The 18,331-nt window shown below is 39.8% G+C and overlaps 1 protein-coding gene across 3 annotated transcripts in view; it reads left to right on the forward strand.

The window, feature by feature from the left end:
- SMURF2 (SMAD specific E3 ubiquitin protein ligase 2) overlaps positions 1-18,331 on the forward strand; it is a 59,561-nt gene that overhangs the window by 28,521 nt on the left and 12,709 nt on the right. For 2 of the 3 annotated variants that reach the window (XM_021414747.1, XM_021414748.1), the window contains exons 4-10: positions 5,741-5,874; positions 7,044-7,109; positions 10,765-10,849; positions 12,116-12,199; positions 12,947-13,149; positions 13,315-13,399; positions 15,676-15,834. In XM_021414747.1, coding sequence (XP_021270422.1) covers positions 5,741-5,874; positions 7,044-7,109; positions 10,765-10,849; positions 12,116-12,199; positions 12,947-13,149; positions 13,315-13,399; positions 15,676-15,834 — 816 coding nt within the window. Of the gene's footprint in view, positions 1-5,740; positions 5,875-7,043; positions 7,110-8,991; positions 9,471-10,764; positions 10,850-12,115; positions 12,200-12,946; positions 13,150-13,314; positions 13,400-15,675; positions 15,835-18,331 lie in introns of those variants that run through there. The other variant, XM_021414749.1, reaches the window with a different exon arrangement.

Consider the following 18,331-nt stretch of genomic DNA (forward strand, 5'->3'; position numbering starts at 1 on the left):
CTGTGTCACAGCATTTAAAATTAATGGCATGTTACTTAAAATGTACAGTTTTTCTTAAAGGTTTCTAGATCTTCATTTCATTCTTCCAGCTCATTTGTGTTTTTGTTCATGATGACTGATGGTAAATTGCTTTTACTCACGTACAGGTGCTTGTCTCTGTGCTTAACCTGTATGTTCATGAGACCTGCTAGATTGTTGTAAGGAATTTACACCACTGTGAAACTTTTTTTTTTTAAGGAATAGGATCCCTAACAAGACTAGGTTTTGCTTAGGTAGGATATTACTTTCAATATAAATTACATGTTCTCTACGAATAACTGCTGTGCTTGATTCCAGCAGTTGAATTCCTTAATGAACAGAAGTATAAAGAGCGTTTCTAATCCAAAGTACAATTCAGTGTTGTGGCAAGCCTCGTAATTTGAAAATAATCCTCTCTCTCGCTCTCTCAAAATTTTCATGATCATGTATCCCATTTTATTGTTATTGTCTTACTTGTCATTCCTTACTTTACTCTATGGAAACTTGTTTCCATTTATAAATACCAGTAATCTAGTCTTCAGTTCCAATCTGAAGCAGCAATAAAAGATCAGTTGTTTGAGCTACAACAGCTCACCATCTGTCTTTTATTTTAGGAAAACTTTTTAATATACTTAGTGTCAGGTCTCAGCTCTTTATCTGAGCCAGATAATTAGGTAATGAACTTTCCCTTTTAGGGGAAAAAAAAAATAGTAAGAATAGTAACCACCCTACTGCTAAGCACCTGAGGGAAGACCTTGTAGGCTGCAGGACTTAACTTTCTCATTCTTTGAAAGTGATAGTATAGTAGACTTTTAAAACTTCCTAATGTTTACCCTAACAACACACCATTGCATGGGAACGCTGCTCTGACTTACGACACTTCCACTGCTACAGGAAATACTTTGCACACCAAGCATACCCGATGGAGTCTCGGTGGCAGAATGCCTGCTTGCCTGCTTGCTTCTGCCACCATAAAGCCTAGGAAATCCACCAGAGGAAGGTGGAGTTATGTAGGTTTGGGTTTTTTTTTTTCTGAAGTCCTACTGTGAAGAATTTTCTTGGTTTTTGAATGACTGCAGTAGGTTTACGTGCAGTAAAATTGTCCCGTGGTTGTGTTGCATTCATTGAAGTCCTCTGTCTAGGACTTGTGTAACTGGTTAACACTGCTGCTAACTAATCTTGTGTATCATGTAATAGCAGATGAAAATGGCACAGTAGGATGGATCTGTTGTAGTGTATTTATGGAATAATGTCTAAATTAAGTGGCTAATTCCAAGGGAATTTTGTTTTGTTAACCTGATTCAGCATAACAGATACTCTGTTGTATAAAATTTTTTTTTAAAGAATTCTGTAGTGATGTAAAGAACAAAAAAAGTTTTGTTTTTGCTTTATGTGGTTCTTAATTCCTTATTGTGGAAGGAAGCAGCTGAATTAGTTAGATGGTGAGATTTGTAAGTGTAGATGGGTGTGTGTAGAGGGGGAAATGTGAGAGGCTTTGCAGAAACAAATTACCAAATAGTTGCTGTCTGGATGCAGTTTAATGTCAGCAAAATACCATGCTTGCCCTGGATGTATTCCCTTCCTTATTTTCAAGCTTGTTTGTGCTTTCCCTATTGTTCAGGGCTCTTCTCAAGGCTTTTAATAACCAGACTTCATGCATCCACAGATCTTCTTGCACTAAAAGCGTTCAAGCACTATCTAAACCAGTAGTTCTAAACCATACCAAATTGCTTTTGTTCTCTCTTCCTTCCCCTTCTTCCATAGCTTCGGTCTCTCCCACACCCTTCCCACTCCCACCTATTCTCTCTAGCCCATTCCAGCCTTCTCTGTCAGCCTTATGGCACAGCAAGCCTCTAAAGATATTTGTGCCATAGTCTGCACCTGGTCCTCTCCTTGCTCTGTGGCCTTCCAGTCTGCACCCCAAGATTCTAGCAAGGACTCATGGCTTTTCCTCCTTGTTGCACCTCTCAAATACAGCTGGTTCACTGTAGCCTCTTCCAGCTTCTGCAACTACTCCAGTCCCCAGCATCTCCTCGCTGCAGGTTCTAGTGCTGTTTGGTGCCTTTACTTTCTCAAGCTGCTGCACTGCCCCAAGCAGAGCCGCCGCTCTCCTCTACCATCACCGTGCAAGTTTGGCTTCCTTGATGTGGCTGTTTAGACTGATGTGGTGAAGCTGTTGCCCTTTGTGTTCAGGTGAAAGTGTTGCTGGCTCTGGTTTGGCCTGCATTGGCAGATCTGGCTGTTCCAGCTCAAGCACGCTAGGCATACGTGTCTTTGCTGAACCTTTGAGGTGTGTCTGTTAGGAAGTTGTGCAGAAGCCCTTTTGCCTGCTGCTTGCTTGGTGCAGGTGCTTTGCAGTGTTTGTTTGGCTTAATTCAGTGTTGGGCTGGGTCATGCCGAGGAGGGGGAGAAGAGCAGGCAGCCGGAGCCACGTGTTCATGCAGGGTTCCTGCCCCAGCCCCCGGCTTGGTGCGCTTCTCACCGTGCTGCAGGCTCGGAATACCCCTCAGCTACTCCCAGAGAAGAGAGCAATGTCAGTGTGGAGAGAAGAGGAAAAATCTGGGATGATATTTCTCATTATTTCTCTGCTCCCTCTTTCAGCCTGAAAACAGTTGATATCTTGTGGCACCACACTACTGTTATACTTAAAACAAGCAGAAAAACAAATGTGGAAAAAAAGTAACAACAGAAATTGGAAAACAGAGAAACAAATTAAATAATTTGTCCAGCTCGTAAAAGAAAAAAAAGCCTAAGTGACAGCATGGATTAGAAATAGGGAATTCCTGGCTTCCAAGCCTGAGTTCATACCTCTTGATGTTGCATTTTTTCTCTTTCTGGAGGGAATACATCTGGCTTGTGATCAGGAAGAGATGTGTTTTTTCAGGAATAATTTTTTTCCACTTTCTTCATTCTGCTTTTCTACCAAGCTGAACTCTTCAGGGAAAATGTGCATAATGCCATGGGGCTGGAAAGCTGCGTGGTACCAAACCTTCCTGAGCGTGGTATCTTGGCACAGGAGAACTGTCCTGGCAAAGATAAATTTATTTAGACAAAGTAACAATTGTCCCCGTGTTTTACATTTGATTAAAATATTTTAGAGGTTTCCAGAATGGCATTTACTTGATTTTTCTCTAAGTGCTAAGAATAGGCAGTTCTCATAACGTTTCCAAACACGTGATTCTTATCCGAAGCCCTAACTTTACAGATTCAGGACATACAGGGAAATAGACCAGACGCTCTGCAGTTCACAAAACGTACATGGAAATTGAATTTCCACATTTCCACTTCATTAATACTAATACTGTTATCTTTGTTGAAGGATTTGAGTGGGGAAATTGATATAGCTGATGGAGTGGATTTTCAAAAATAAATAAATAAAACCTCTAAGAACTTGAATGAATAGTGTAAGGAGGAAAAGGGAAGCATCCAATAAATTAAAGTTGTTTCTTTTAACTTGCTCGTTTTTAATTTTTGGAACATTCTTTTTTATAACAAAATTCCTAACTAAGTTTTATGTTGGAACTTCATTGCCAGATGATGTAAAACAAATGTAACTTATCCACCAAATGAACTGGGAACGTCAGCTTCTCCTACCACCGTTCTCTAAATGCAGCCATATATTTTCATGCCTGAAATTATGCAGAAACATAGATGCAACATTTCCCTATCAAGCCAACCAGCAGTTACTGAACTATTTCTTCTCCTCGTTTCTTTCTCCTCTTTTCATTTTGTGAATACAGCTTGCCTTGCTTATTTCCTTTAGGTGAGTGAATCAGCCAGGTTTTCAGGTGCAAAAATCAGAGTAGGTGAAGTAGTTCTGTAGAAGCCCTCACCTGTTTGGTATGGATGGCTTGTTGTCTCCATCTCAACCACGAGAACCTCACCCTGCAATGTTACAGTAATTCTTGGAAACTGTGTTGTATATTCAGCTGTTCTGCGTATTATTCGAACTGTTCTATTGTGAAATTGTGTTTAACCATATACCTTTGACTTTTTTAAAGCAACAAGGAAAACTGGAAAATTCAAGACAGGTCATGATAAGTCTTTATTTTTAAGTGCACCTAGCTTGTTCTCATAAGAATTTATTTTAAGTACATGAAACATTGTAGACTGCAACTGTGCACGTGAATACCCATCTTCATCTCGTTTCTATATGCAAAATTGGCATTGTCAAGGTTGTAAGGCCAAAAATCTAACCTATATTATGTAATCTGTTTACTCTTTCAAAAACCTTGGATTTTGTTTGTGTCAGTTGTGGATTGTTTTTTTTTAACTGTGCACTGGTTGTTGTTTTCAAACAGACTCATACATACGTGCCTACATTGGGCTTGTCTGTCTTCTGCTTCTTGGATCAGTCCCTGTCTGCAGGTGGTTTAAAAAAAAAAAAAAAAAAGTTCAAAGTTCTGCTTTGAGTTTTATACCATAAAGGAAAAAGGAAGAAGTGTTAATTGAGAGCTTATGTGATCAGAGCTGTAATTTTTAACCATGAAAGCCAGATCAATTATTTGGTTTGCCAACCTTGACAGTATCATTTGTATCTTTATGAAAATACTCAGATGTTTTGAAGCTGGTAAAGTCTTTGTCAGTGTGGGAGAGGTGTGTAGGAACTGGTTGAATTGTTTGATTAGCTTTCCTTCAAAAAACAAAGAAGTCCTACTTGGAACTAAACTGCCGAAGGCCAGAATCTGATCTGGGAGCAGTTCTCAGTCTCTAAATGTAGATACAAATTCATTTTCTTCAACTTGAAATTACTAATATTATTCAGCATTGGCAATAACTGATATATTGTAGGTGTTTGAAGTTGTCCTCTGACAACAAAAACGAGCTCACAGAGCAGTTGCTTTGGAGGAGCAAAGATTCCAGCAAACACGCTAAACAAAACAAAGCAAAGATGCTGTACCTGTAGCGTGCAGGTTTCCTGACGTCAGCGAGGAGCAGATCTGGGTTTCACAGGGCATTGGGGTGGAAGTGCTGGCAGGATGCAGTTCGTGTTTGAGCAGGGGCAGGAAGGGAGCGTGGCACTTCCCAACTGAGGTGCTTCTTGAAGGGGGTCACACATGTGAAGTAATGTGGGTTTCATCCAAACCGGGCCTTTCTGGAGGTTTCTCAGCAATAATCTAGCTTCCTGGAGGTTCATTAACTGCAGGTTTGTAGCTGGGTTTACCTTCTGTTTTCCTGAGTGCTCAGAGGAGCAGTAGGGTGACTTGCATTCCCAGCGTCTGGAAGAGTAGCCTGAAAAAAACAATAGATGGAGTGCTGCAGAAGGATGCTGAACTGTTTCTGTCCTGGCATTTGAAGTGTTCTGCGTGCTAGCACTGCTGACAATACATCCTCCACAAGCATCGCCATGGTTTTCCATTAGGCTGAATGTAGGCATGAATCAAAGCATGTTCATCGCCTTGAGGAGATGGGTTCACAGCGCCCAGGCTAGTCTCAGTGATGCTGTTTTAAATGGTTTTCAGTAGGCTTTGGATTCTTATGAGTGCCTGTGTTCAGAATCAGGATTTTAGATGAACTTGTATTCAAGTAAATTCCTTCATGAGACGTACTTTCATTGCAGCGTAATGTGCACATCTAAAGATGAGTTGCTCTTGTTAATAAAGTGTGTGTTCAGTTTTTATTGTAATGGCTGATAATTTTTTTTTCCCCCGAGGTCATTTCTGGAGCATCTTCCAAGTGTTCAGTGGATGTCATTCACAGTACTGTTCTTCACATTTTGCAGGTATATTGGGAAATCGGATTCAATAACAATCAGCGTGTGGAATCACAAGAAAATTCATAAAAAGCAGGGAGCTGGTTTTCTGGGCTGCGTGAGACTTCTTTCAAATGCAATTAACCGCCTTAAAGACACTGGTTGTAAGTAAGCTAAGTGCTGGTGTTTCTTCTCTTTCACATGTCATCTGTGCAGAAATGTTAGAGGGACACTTAATTTGAGTTTGTGTTGGTTTTTATGAAGCTTGTATATTCCAAATGCTTGGCAGTTTGTAACTGTGCTTTGTTGCTGAGACTAGCATGGGTGGATCAGAGAACAGAACTTACTGTTGGTTTCTGGTTCTTTCACCCTGTGTGTGTGTAAGCAGCAGTAGATTCAGTGCAGCAGTCTGGTTGTGCATTGTCAAGGCTGAACTTACTGTGTTGGAGTTTTGAAGGAAGACAGATTGTGGTTACCTTCAAATTTCCTTTATATTACCTTCAAAAATACACAGGGTAGATGAGAAGGTAAACCTCTCTTGAAGTGAAAGTTATAGTTTAAAATGACTGGGTCTTCAGCATTAACTTAGTAAATTCTGTCATAAAATGTTAAGTGTTTTATAACACGCTTTTTCAGAAGTAAATGCAAAGCTTAATTAACAGGTAAGATCCTGTTTCATCGTTATCTTAATGGGTGCCATTTACGCTGATCAGTCATGGTGCATTCTTACTTCTGAACAAAATTTGGCACATCGTTTGTGATGGAAAATTAGTGGTTGCCAGTAAAGATCATTTAAAAAAAAAAAAAGGTAACTTGCTGGCAGAGAAGCATTCTGAGTTTACTTCAAGCAGGTTCCCTGGTGATAACGTCATAACTGAAATTTTTATTTTAAAATTATCTCTCATTAGATCAGCATTTCAGTACATTATATTTTACTCTGTTTTATGAAGTTCTACTGACGTAGTGTGGAACAAATGGATTGATTCTGCAGGCCAGCTCTGTGCTGTGAGATGACGTACCGTGAGTTCCTTGTGACAGTTGCTGGTCAAGGGAGAAAAATGAGAGTAAAACATGAAGTAAGCTTCTGTTAACAGAGCTTTGTGAAGTAGGACAGATGCTACAGAAAATGCACTTTAAACTTGTGTTCTGTTTTAGAATTATGGAAAATTGTGTCCCAAGATCTTTGATTTTGCTTCCCTGCTTTTTGAATTTTACTTCTGGAAGTCCTAACTCTCTTATGCTCAGATTAATTTTGTTCTGGTGCTACTTCAGCATGCTTTTTCAAAGGCAGCAAAATACTGTCTGACTGAGACCGTGTGTCCTTGTTTTGTAGATCAGAGATTGGATCTGTGCAAGCTTGGGCCAAATGACAATGACACTGTTAGAGGACAGATAGTAGGTAAGTGCTGCTTTTAATCTTTTCCTTCATTTGGAGCTTAACAGTAGCTATAGAAATACTCTTCTAGATGTCAGGTTTCCATATTTATTTATTCTTTAAATTCAACATCTAGTGCCACTGACATTTGGACCTAAAGATAAAAGTGTGTATGCAGAGAATTACAAATGTAAAAATAAAGTAGATACTGTAATAAGTGTTGGGAGGGTTAAGATACTACAGAGATCATGTGAAAACTATTTAGGAAGTGTTGGATTTCTCTGTGAACAAAAGTAGCAGTTTAATCCTTAAACTACAAATTTCTTGTCCATTGAGAGCTCCAGCAGTCGTGTTTCCTGTATGTTTTGGACAAGATTAGAACATCTTGCTGTAGCAGGAGTGGGTTTTCGTTTGGGGCGGTGTGGTCGGTTCATTTTGGGGTATTGCTAACAGGCCTGTCACCGGTCTTGGTAACTGTGCTTCATCATTATTTTGCTCGCTAACCTTAAATAATTTAAGAATTAAAAAATAACTTCTTAAACCTGACGAATTGGAGGAAAAAAAAAAAAAGCATCCACAAATGACTTCAGAAACTTTTTGGTGCATTGCGAGTCGTTTCAGAGAACACTGTTCTGAGTAGGTAACTTCAGAAGTCAAAAATATGTAGATTGGGGAAAAAGTCATTCTGGCAAGGTGTTAATGAGAGATTTTGGAGGTGGGCGTGAAGAAAGTGAAAAAGTTTGCATGTTCACTTCTATGTTCAGTTCCCGCTTCAAGTAATGTCTGAACAGCATTCTTGTATGGTCAGCCAGAGAAAACAATCAGCTTTCCTCTAGATCCTGCTGAATGATACCTATGACTTGATCTCTTCGTGCTGCTTTAGTAATCTGTCTAGCATCTGGTCTGCGAGTGTTTGCATGGTGTTCAGATAAGAGTAAGGTGGCACAGTGGGGTCAAGCGGTGGTAGCAGTGTGGAATTGTAGGTGTGCTGCTGACGCTTCAGACCATTTCTGAACACCACGTTTTCCATGTGAGCTTGCACAAAAGAACAGAAGTTAAACCAGTCATTTTTCCAGGCTGCATTGTGCTGTCAGCTCAGCTTGCTTTTTAGTGTTTGGTCCAGTGTACTGGTCCCCTGATCACCCAGGCTGTGTGCATCTGTGTGGGTATTTTTGTTTTGTTCTGTTTTTCTGAGGTGCTTTTCAAGAAGAAACTGAGTATAGCTGGGGAGAGAGCTCATTCAGGGCCTGCTCCAAGCAGCAGAGATGTCCCCTGCGCGCAGCCGTCCTTCGGGCATGGTAACTACAGGGACTGTGCCCTCACACGTCACATGCTCTCATGCTGCCCTCCAGAGTATGCATCATGCATCCTTGGTGTCATGAGAACGCAGTACTAATGTGGGTGCTTTAAACAGGAAACAAAAAACAAAGCGGAAAGATCTCAAGGCTGCTGGGATGCCACGTGGGAAAGCTGGCTCCAGTGCCCTGTGTGGGCATGGCACCGACGCTCCAGAGATGATGTGCAGATAAGCAGCTGTCAGCCAGGTGGCCAGAAACCAGACTGACCGGTTGGCTCAAGCTGATGTGGTTGTGAAAAGTGGTACAGCCAAAGCATTTGTTCATTTGGCACGCTGCTGGGGCTGTCCTTCATTAGCAGGAGCTGCTGGGTCACGCATTAAACCTACAAAAAAACGCAGCTTGTCAGGTTACTGCAGAGACTGTTAGAAGACCTCTGTATGTTCTGCATTATGCTGTTGTCATCAGGAAGGCTTCCTCCGTCGTGGCTGTGTTTTAATTTAGTGCACGCTCAGTAAAATACGGAGACTCCTGTCTCTTTTGTTGGAAATGTCGTTATTAATCTTCTCACATTTTAATCTTTCTTCGCTAGTACAATTTTGCTGAACGAGTGAATGAGCCTGAGTAAGTCAGGTGGTTCCGCTGCAGTTGTTATACGGTGGAAAAATCTTTTTTAAAAATAATTAACAAAGCAGAATAAGGTGTACGTGTACTCCCAGTACTTTTAATGATAAATTGTCTTAAATGGAGAGGCTATGCAAAATCGGAAAACAATATTAAAATGTAATTGATATCTTCAGGTGATAATAACCCTCTAAATCAAGTACACAGTGGGTATGGCTTTATAATTTGGGTCAGGGAGCAAGAAAAACTTTATCTTAAATACTTGTGATTATCTTCAAAGGGGGGAAGGAAAGGGGGACACTTCTGAGAAGTGGATGCAAAGGGCACCTGAACTGTGTCTTAATCTTGCAGCTGTCTTCTGTGCCACCATTTTATTTCTGATGTGGCGGTGCAGAAAAAATGAGTCCTTACTCATTACAAAATGAAGCCGTGCACAAATTTTGGTCCTCACGTAGGCAAAGAGGAGGTAATTGCCTTTGTTTAGTTTCATTTTTGTCTGTGTGTATTGCTTGCCAAACCTTGCCTACATGCAGCAATGTGAACTTGTGATGTGTGGGTTTGTCGCAGAATAAATACGTAATTTTAGATTTCATGTTGTCTGAAATTAAATGTAAGGCATCTTTCGCTCTAGGAAGTTACCTCGTAATGTCAGTGTATGTGGAAGACGAGGAGTTAATACTGATCAGGAGTAAGGCAGGCAGGTGCTGCAGGGCTCCTGGGTCGGTCTGGTGAAGGCCCAAAATCTTAAACTTCAAAGCATGCTGTCACTGAAAGTTCAGTGTCTCTGGCAAAAGTTACCGGTGGTGTTCCATCTTTGCTTAACATTGTGACCTGGGTGAGCGTTTGGTTGTGTCTAGATTGAGGTCTGGAAGTTTATTCCACTTTGCATGTAGGCAGAGCCTGAACAGTTGTCCAAAGGTACAGTAATGCCACCTCAAGAAACGTATCGCAGCATGGATTTGGTTTTTAGTAATCATTTTATTGTTAAAAGCAAAACAAAACGTCTTTAAAGTAACCCACAGAAACACAAGTGCCGTAAGTTATCAGATTAGACATTTGCTAATTATGATACTGGGAACAAAGGCTGCCCCTAGAAATCCGTTTTCATAGTTGTACTATGAACAAAAGCTTCAAACATAAATATTCATTACAAGGAAACTTTTCTAAAAAGAAATACAATAGTGATACAGTTTGGTTTTGCTGAGGGCGGTAGAGACTTTGCAGGGTGCTGAGCATTGCTTTGTGTGAGTGCTGCGTTTGATTTCCTACCACTAACGTTTAAAAGTAACTAACCCGTGAAGCACACAGCACTTCCAGCAGTTCAGTTCTGCTTGGTTTTGTATGTGTGCATGCACGCGCCCGTGTGTGTATAGACTATCATGTGCTCATAAAATGTGTAGAAAGGAGACAAAGACGTGTTAGCAGTATGTCCTGGCCCTAGCAGGACACTGGTATGGCCCATTCACTGCCAGAGCCATTCTGCCCACCAGGACAGCTTGGTACGTTAGTCCCCTTCTACAGGGGAAAGCTAATGACAGCTTCAGAGTGAACTTCTTTTCCTGCCCTAACTTGCATTCATATTCTTTGAACTAGATCTTTTTAAATAATGTGTAGAGTATTACATGTGTGAAAACATGTGGAAAAGAAAAAAATACACAGATCACGGTTCAGCTTCAAATTGTGCTGTTTCTCTTTTTAAATGTCCCTGTAATTCACGTGCAGATGTCATATCTTTAATGATTCTTTTATTATCTCAATAGTAAGTCTTCAGTCCAGAGACCGAATAGGCACAGGAGGACAAGTCGTGGACTGCAGTCGTTTGTTTGATAATGATTTACCAGACGGGTAAGCTGCCTCTGCTGTCAGTACAAATACAGTTCACACAGCGGATTCCTGCAGTAATGGGAAGTCAAAGCGTAAATGGGCTCATTTAGTTTTGTTCTCACGCTCAAGAATTCTACAGTTTCAAATTTAGGAGCAGTAAATTAGCCAGCAAGGTTACACAGAATAGTTAATGGCTTGACCCCTGTCCTTTTTTGGAAAACAGGAGGAGGTGGCATATATGCATAAATGCATTTTTAAAATACGCTTAAGAAAACGTACATTCTAAATTATAGATTTGATAAACTAATATAATGTTAAACCAGCCTCGTCAAATTGGCTTCATCCATACGTTAATTTTGTAGCAGGGCAGTGAGCACGCAGGCCTGGCTGTGTGAGCTGCGCAGCTGTATGTACTAGAGTAAAAAATTAGAGCTTTTTTTTTTCTTTCATGTAAATCATGGTGAAGAAAACATGATTGGAAAAGGTAATGGAGCCTGAGTTCTGTCCTTGCCTGCCAGACATTGGGCTTGGGATTTTGATTTCTCACTGAGAGTTAATGACATCATTAACACCTAAAACAGTTTTGCAAATACAAAACTATGCTCTGTTTTAGGTTCTGGTGTTGTCATCGACTTTTTCAGAGCAAACACAGAACCTCTCAGTGTGATTCTTGGCAGGTAAAGACAGGACAAACTCATCAGGTGATGAGCTTTAAAATGTAAATCATCATCTAGGTTCTAAGCAGCAGTGTTTTGTTAATTTGGAATCTGAGGAAGTTGAGAGTGTTCTTGAAAACGCTTTTAAACTGTCACTTCAAAATGCTCGTTGTATAAATATTGCATATTTAATTGTGTGACTGCAAAGTGAGCTGTACAGCCTCATGTATTTTCAATAATGAAAAAACCTTGTTAATTGAAGGTGACTTTTAAAATGAAATTAAGCATTGCATTAAGGTACTATGAGAGGACTTAATAGGATCAGTGGTCAAAAAAGTTAAGTTTATAAAAATAAAAGACGTTTTTCTGTGGCTATTAGAATTTAATTAGAATTCAAATATTTATTGAAGAGGAAGGTGTGATATTGTTAATTACATGCCTGGTTCTAAGGGTAAAGTATGTAAAATTAATTCAGAGTTGAACTTTTTCTTGTTTCCTGTTACCTTGTTCAGCTAACATGATTCATTATAGTGTAAGTCTTCCTGAGTTGGCATTTATGATGGAAACATTCTGTGCCCTGGTTTCCTGGAAATACCACTCATTGCCTTATCTCTTAATGTCTGCATTCTAGGTGGGAGGAGAGGAGAACTGCTTCTGGAAGGATCCAGTATTTAAATCATATAACAAGAACAACTCAGTGGGAACGACCAACACGGTAAGAAATTGTTTAGGAGAGCATGCATGTGGTGAAGGTTGCCTGCTGACCTGGAGCACTGACCGCAAGGAAGTCCAAGTGTCTCCCAGGAGGTGTTCAGCACTCCAGTGTCCCTCTACAAACACGTAGCCCATTTTCACCATCCTTGGCTAACGCACTTCCTTAAAAGGGACGAGACATTATAGCTTCCTCAGGCCTATCAAGGCAAAGTGAGAAAGCTTGGGCTGTGTGCTGCTCTTAAAATAATAATAATGATGTTACTCTCAGCACTCCTGTTTTTTAGGATGGGCACTGCTCATGTGAGCATTTGATGTGATCTTGATCCTGCAACGTAGTATACTGAAGTGTTAGGTCAGACCCTGGGATAGGTGAAGAGGTTTACTAATTGCTCTGGGATGAACTTGGCAAGCGCAGAACAGCTGTCTGCCCATCATGAAGGCGCCCTGGTCCATGACTCGACTGCTCTGTTCTGCAGCCCACTAAGTTTTCTAAGAGCCTTTAGGTGAAGCTCTTAGTAACACTGACAGACAAAAGCATCTAAAGGACAGTGGGGAGGCTGTCTTGCCTGGAAGTGCCCAGACTCCTCTCAGATTTCTGCAAGACTGGTTTCAGCAAGCACTCTCATTGCTTGATGTGCATAAATATCTCTACACCAGCTTTTGATTCAGGTTATCTGAAGTAATGGTGACAGAAATGTCAATTAATTCTGGTAGAGAAAGCAAGTGATTTTCACATTTTTCCCAACAGGCCAGCATCAGAATATTCCAGTCCAGGCAGACCACTGAGCTGTTTTGTGGATGAGAACACTCCAATTACGGGAACAAACGGTGCCACGTGTGGGCAGACATCGGATCCCCGGCTGGCAGAGAGGAGGGTCAGGTCGCAGAGGCACAGGAATTACATGAGCAGGACACACTTGCACACGCCTCCTGATTTACCTGAAGGCTACGGTGTGTAAATTAGTTAATTTTAGATCTTTCAGAGAACTGGGAGACTGGGCTGTATCTCCTGTAAGTTAGATCACTTTGATTCCTTAGTTTGGGATAGTCAGTCTTTGTGAGTTTTTGTATTACATATTTTGTTCTCATAATTATTGATTTCTCTTGATTTCACAGAGCAAAGGACGACTCAGCAAGGTCAGGTCTATTTTCTACATACTCAAACTGGTGTTAGTACGTGGCACGATCCAAGAGTACCTAGGTAAGAAGATGCTGAAAGTATCCTTAAGTTGTCAAATCGAAACAGTTCAACCAATGCTGTCCTTGGAGCCCTCTGTGCAGTATTTTATTTTTTTGCCTGTTGGCCTCTAAAAAAATTATTTGGACTGTGATGTTTTAAAAACAGGTATGCAATACCTGGAATCAGTTAACTGTATGAATTTCAGCCGAATCCAGATTTTAGTATTACGCAAAGTAATTAAACAATAAGTAGAATCAGAGCGCTTCCAAAAATGGAGGTTTATCTAGGTGCTTCAGTTAAAACTAGGTTGTTTTGTATTTTAATTCAGTGTTTGAGGTGAACAAGACCTGAGAGATTGGCAGTGTTTGTTATGGAGAACAAGCTGTGTGTCAAACGTGCTAGGCAAATGTGATATTTTTTGATAGGGGAACAGACAAATGGGAAACTTGGAAAGTCTGGTAGATGCCTTGTATGTTTAAGATGCAGTATTTGTAGTGAACTGCACCTACAATCAAATTACCTTAAATTTACTTGGCTGTGAGAATTTCTGTCCAATATTCAGCCTACCACGTGTCATTTACTCAAGGAATGGGAAATGTACATTTTTGAAGAAACAGATTGGAGATGCTGAGCTACAAGTAGCTCCCAAGCTGAAATAGTGAGCTAGGATGCTTAAAAAAACTAACAGGCAAAACTGAGCTTTTTCCATTTGGGTATAGTAGCAACCATGTCGAAATGCAAAAGCTCATTTCTTATGGCAGGTTTTAGGATTTTAAGAGGCAATAATTTTCAGTGGCTTTTTTTTTTTTTTTTTGAATATGTGCTGTTGGAAGTTGGCAGCCACTATTGGCATCTATGAGAATTGTAGCAACTCTGTCAGTTGCTGCTGGTGTTCATTCCCATGGAAATGGATTTTGGATTTCCTGGGAAGGATTGAAGTGCTTCATTGCTATAGCTTCACTGCATTTTCAAATGATTCTTTTAATTGTTTTTAGTAGTACTTTTGTGTTACAAAACTATCCTTCGTTGTGATGCATTATCTTCAGACTTGAGAGTGCATTAAGAAGGTTTTGTTTGCGTGACTTGCGTGGTATATAAAACTAGAAACTAGATTTCTCTAGAAGATATATTAAGAGATGAAGAAAGTTAAGTTTCCTTAAGTTTGTGGTGAAATGATTATGTACAAAATCCAAAATGCTGCTCTTAGGTGTGGCAACAGAAATTGTGTGAGTGTCTCTGAGAACAAAATTTGGCTGTTTGCATGTACCAGCCACAGTGCCGAGGGATACAGCTTATGTCATTTCTAAGAAATACTGTATTTTTATGCTAATATGCCACAGTTGCTAATAAAAATAAGCCTTGTGCTTCACGGGGCTGCATATGAGCAGTATCAGCAGAAGCTCAGTCCCAGGGCCTCCTATTTCTTTTTGTAGCTTCTCAGCCCTCTGAGTCCTTGCAGCCTGCATCTTTCCAGCCCTTCTGCCCCCAAGCTCTTTCCTCCCATCAGCCCATGTGCTACTGGGGGATGTGAGGACTTATACCTTCAAGAAGTACTGCTCTTGGCAGTGTGTGGCATCTGAAGTGTGAATCGTATGCACTAAAATATGCATGTATTGGTTTTTAAAAAACAAATAATTTGTCTTCAGCAAACCTCTGAAACAAATGTAATCATGCTGTTTTCAGCGGAATTTTCTTGAGACCAGTGTGGGTTTCTCCATATTGCTTGGTGTGGAGCTGAGTCATTGTCCTTACATTTTTTTTTTTTTAAATGTTTGAAATATTTTGTTAGAAAACTGTTTTCTTCCCACTAGCGTTTAGGGTCTGGGGGCAAAAATCACCTGTGGCATGCACGTATTGCTTCATGGAAAGTGTAACTCTTCAGAAATACAGTTCTGTTTTGTAGGGGTTTTTAATGTGTGATTCAGAGCTCCTTACATGACTAATGATGTTTTTAAAATGTTTTCTGTCAGAATTGGTGTAGAATTGCAATTCAGTTTTTGCAAATGTAGCAGCGGCCTTTATTTTTGTTTTAAGCCTGTATCGATTTAACATCTGAAGTTGGTTTGTAAAAATGAAGGTTATTTGATAAGAATTTTTTCCCTACAGCGAGTGTTTTGGGGCGTGTGTTTTTTCTTTGGTGGGCTTGCACCTTGGGAGTAGAGATTCCAGCTGAACAGATCAGGTTTCTGAAACAATACATTTTCTCAGACTTCATGGAATTGTTCTGTTACATTTACACTTGTTTGGCTCAGAGGCCAAATGCTGAGGTATTTTTCATTTTATATTTGTTTTCACAGGGATCTTAGCAACATCAATTGTGAAGAGCTTGGTCCACTGCCTCCTGGATGGGAGATCCGCAATACGGCAACAGGCAGAGTTTATTTTGTTGACCATAACAACAGGACGACGCAGTTCACAGACCCACGGCTATCTGCTAACCTGCATCTAGTCTTAAAGTAAGTCTAAAGGCTCCGGTGTGCGTTGAATGTAATAGAGGAAAGAAAGTGACTCTTGAGGTATACTGGATTTTGTACTGAAATGTGTTCTGCCGTTAAGTACGATCTGAGGCGTAATAGCAACATTCTTTTGTGCACTGCCAGCCTACTCTGTTACGTACCAAGGATGGTTTGATTGTTCTTGTATTTAAAATGAAACTGAAAAAAAAAAGAAACAAACAACACCGCAAAACAAACCAAAAAGCAAAGCAAACAAATCCCTCTAGCAGTATCTAGACAGGAATGTGGCTACTGTGGTGCCAAGAGTGGGGGCCGGGGGTGGGTAGCGAGTCCCTTCCCATGCAAAGACTGTCCTGTGGAAGTTTTTCCAATAGTGAGAGACACTTTCTTTCCTTTTCTTTTTGCTTAATACTAGTTTCAATGATGGAGTGCTTGTTTTTAAAAATATCAGGTTGCATTCAGTACCCAATTCAGGTAGGCTGAATTCTCTCTCCCCTGAGAGAAAAAGAGAAATAATTCAGCTCCTGAACTCGGTTTTAAGGTAGGACTCGTTGAGATGTTCTCAGAGAGAAAGACCCAAATAATTTAAATTTTATTTTTTTTACCACAAAAAGAACAAAACATTTTTTCTGCCTTTAGTGCAGATACCACGTATTCATATCACAATTTTAGAAAGAGGAGGAAACAGTGAGATTCTGAATTTTTTTTTTTTTGCCAAGCACTCGCTTGACACTGGGGAACTCTACTGAAAATGGAAACCAAAAAGCCAACAAATGTTTCTGTGTTGCCTCCGTGCAGCTATCAGTTTGTCCAAGCTCTGCAGGAGTTTGACTCCATTGTTTCTCTTATTAACACCTCTTAATACTTCTGGGAAACACCTGTAAAATAACAGGTAGCTGCTGTTGAGTGGAAGGAATAATAAAGAGTTGGTTAGGTAGGAGTCACACGTGGCCCTGGGCAAGGACAAGTGTGAGGAATAGCCCTTTTAGGAAGAGAATCCTTAGGAAGAGGAGTTGAAGGAAACGATAATGGTAGCAGTCACTGAACAGATGAAACCAAGGAAAGAAAAGTAATATCCATGATGTGCACATGGCTTTTGTGTAATACACAAAAGTTGGCCAGCCTTTGTCTGCCCAATATCCATTTGAACTTAATAGCCCAAGAAGGAGAGGTGTCTAAATATTGACAAGTATTTCTTTGGTTAGAAAGCCATTGGTATATATTTATACATTACAGAGCTTAAGTAAAAGTTCCCATCATCCAGACATTTAACTCAGGCTTAGACATTAGACCCAAAGAAAACTTCAGGCCCTCTTAACTACAACATCGTAATTCCTGAAGCGCAGAAAATTCAGTTACCTGGACTAGATTTGGAACACAGTCCTTCACAGGTATGTTTATTTTGAATGGTAGCAGGGACACAGTGGCTAGGTTAATGAATTGTGAGGGACAATATATAGCTTTCCATCTAGAAAATCCTCTTTGTCTTTCAAGTTCAAGAGCCATATTGCATTCCTTTATACTTAAGTACCCTGTAGTAGTTCTTTTTCATTTGTACATCTGTCTTTCATTAGGAAAGGATTCCAGAAATTTGACCAGCAGTGTCATCAGCAAAGTCTGCTGCCTGATATATCTTTTCTGGTGTTTATTCTTTCTTTTATTGCACCAAACAGGATATGTGAAAGCTTTTTAATTAGTTAATTATTTATTAAGCCCACCTCGCTTTGTTATTAAAAAAAAAAAAAAAAAGCAATATACCTGTTGCCTGTCATTTTTAAGTTATCTGAGAAATAAGTTTAGCATTTGGGTGGGATGGGTGGGATAGTTTTATGTTCAAAGCTGTAATAAAAAATTACTTTCAGTAATACTGAGTTTTCTGTCAAGCTGAGTAAAGGAGTTTGTTCTTCCAGTGATGGCATTACAAGTTATGAAAATAATCAAACTTGTTATCCAGTTCTGTTTTTAAAATGTTGGCCAAAAGTTCATGGTAGGTTTTGATAGTTATGGTACCTGAAAAGCACTTAGCTATATCCTCAAAGTACAGTACGCAATCAAGTGTACTCATTCAGCTGTGAAAACAAACGAAGAAATTACATTTAATTACTTCAAGCACTGTGGATTGTTTAGCTAATACTACACTGATTATTTTTAGTCTTATATGGAGAATGGCATTTTATTTTTTCTTCTAGTTCTGCTTTATTTTAGATTGGTTTAATTTGATGCATACATCTTGAACTCGTGCTTATTTCAGAGACTGCATTTTCTTTAAGACTAACTAGTTCCATGTCGAGGTTACTGTGCCTTTATACTATGAAATGTAGTACAACTGTATGCTCACTTCACTATATTTTGTTACCTTTTCTGGTAGGTATATACAAGGGATATTTTCATAAGATTCTTCTTACAGAATTTGAAAAAGCAGAAGACAGAATAGTTCTGCTTTAATTTATCAATTAAATACAATTTAATTGAGATTCATATTTAGAACTAATCATAA

The sequence above is a fragment of the Numida meleagris genome, chromosome 17 (assembly GCF_002078875.1).
Source record: "Numida meleagris isolate 19003 breed g44 Domestic line chromosome 17, NumMel1.0, whole genome shotgun sequence".
Lineage (NCBI taxonomy): Eukaryota > Metazoa > Chordata > Aves > Galliformes > Numididae > Numida > Numida meleagris.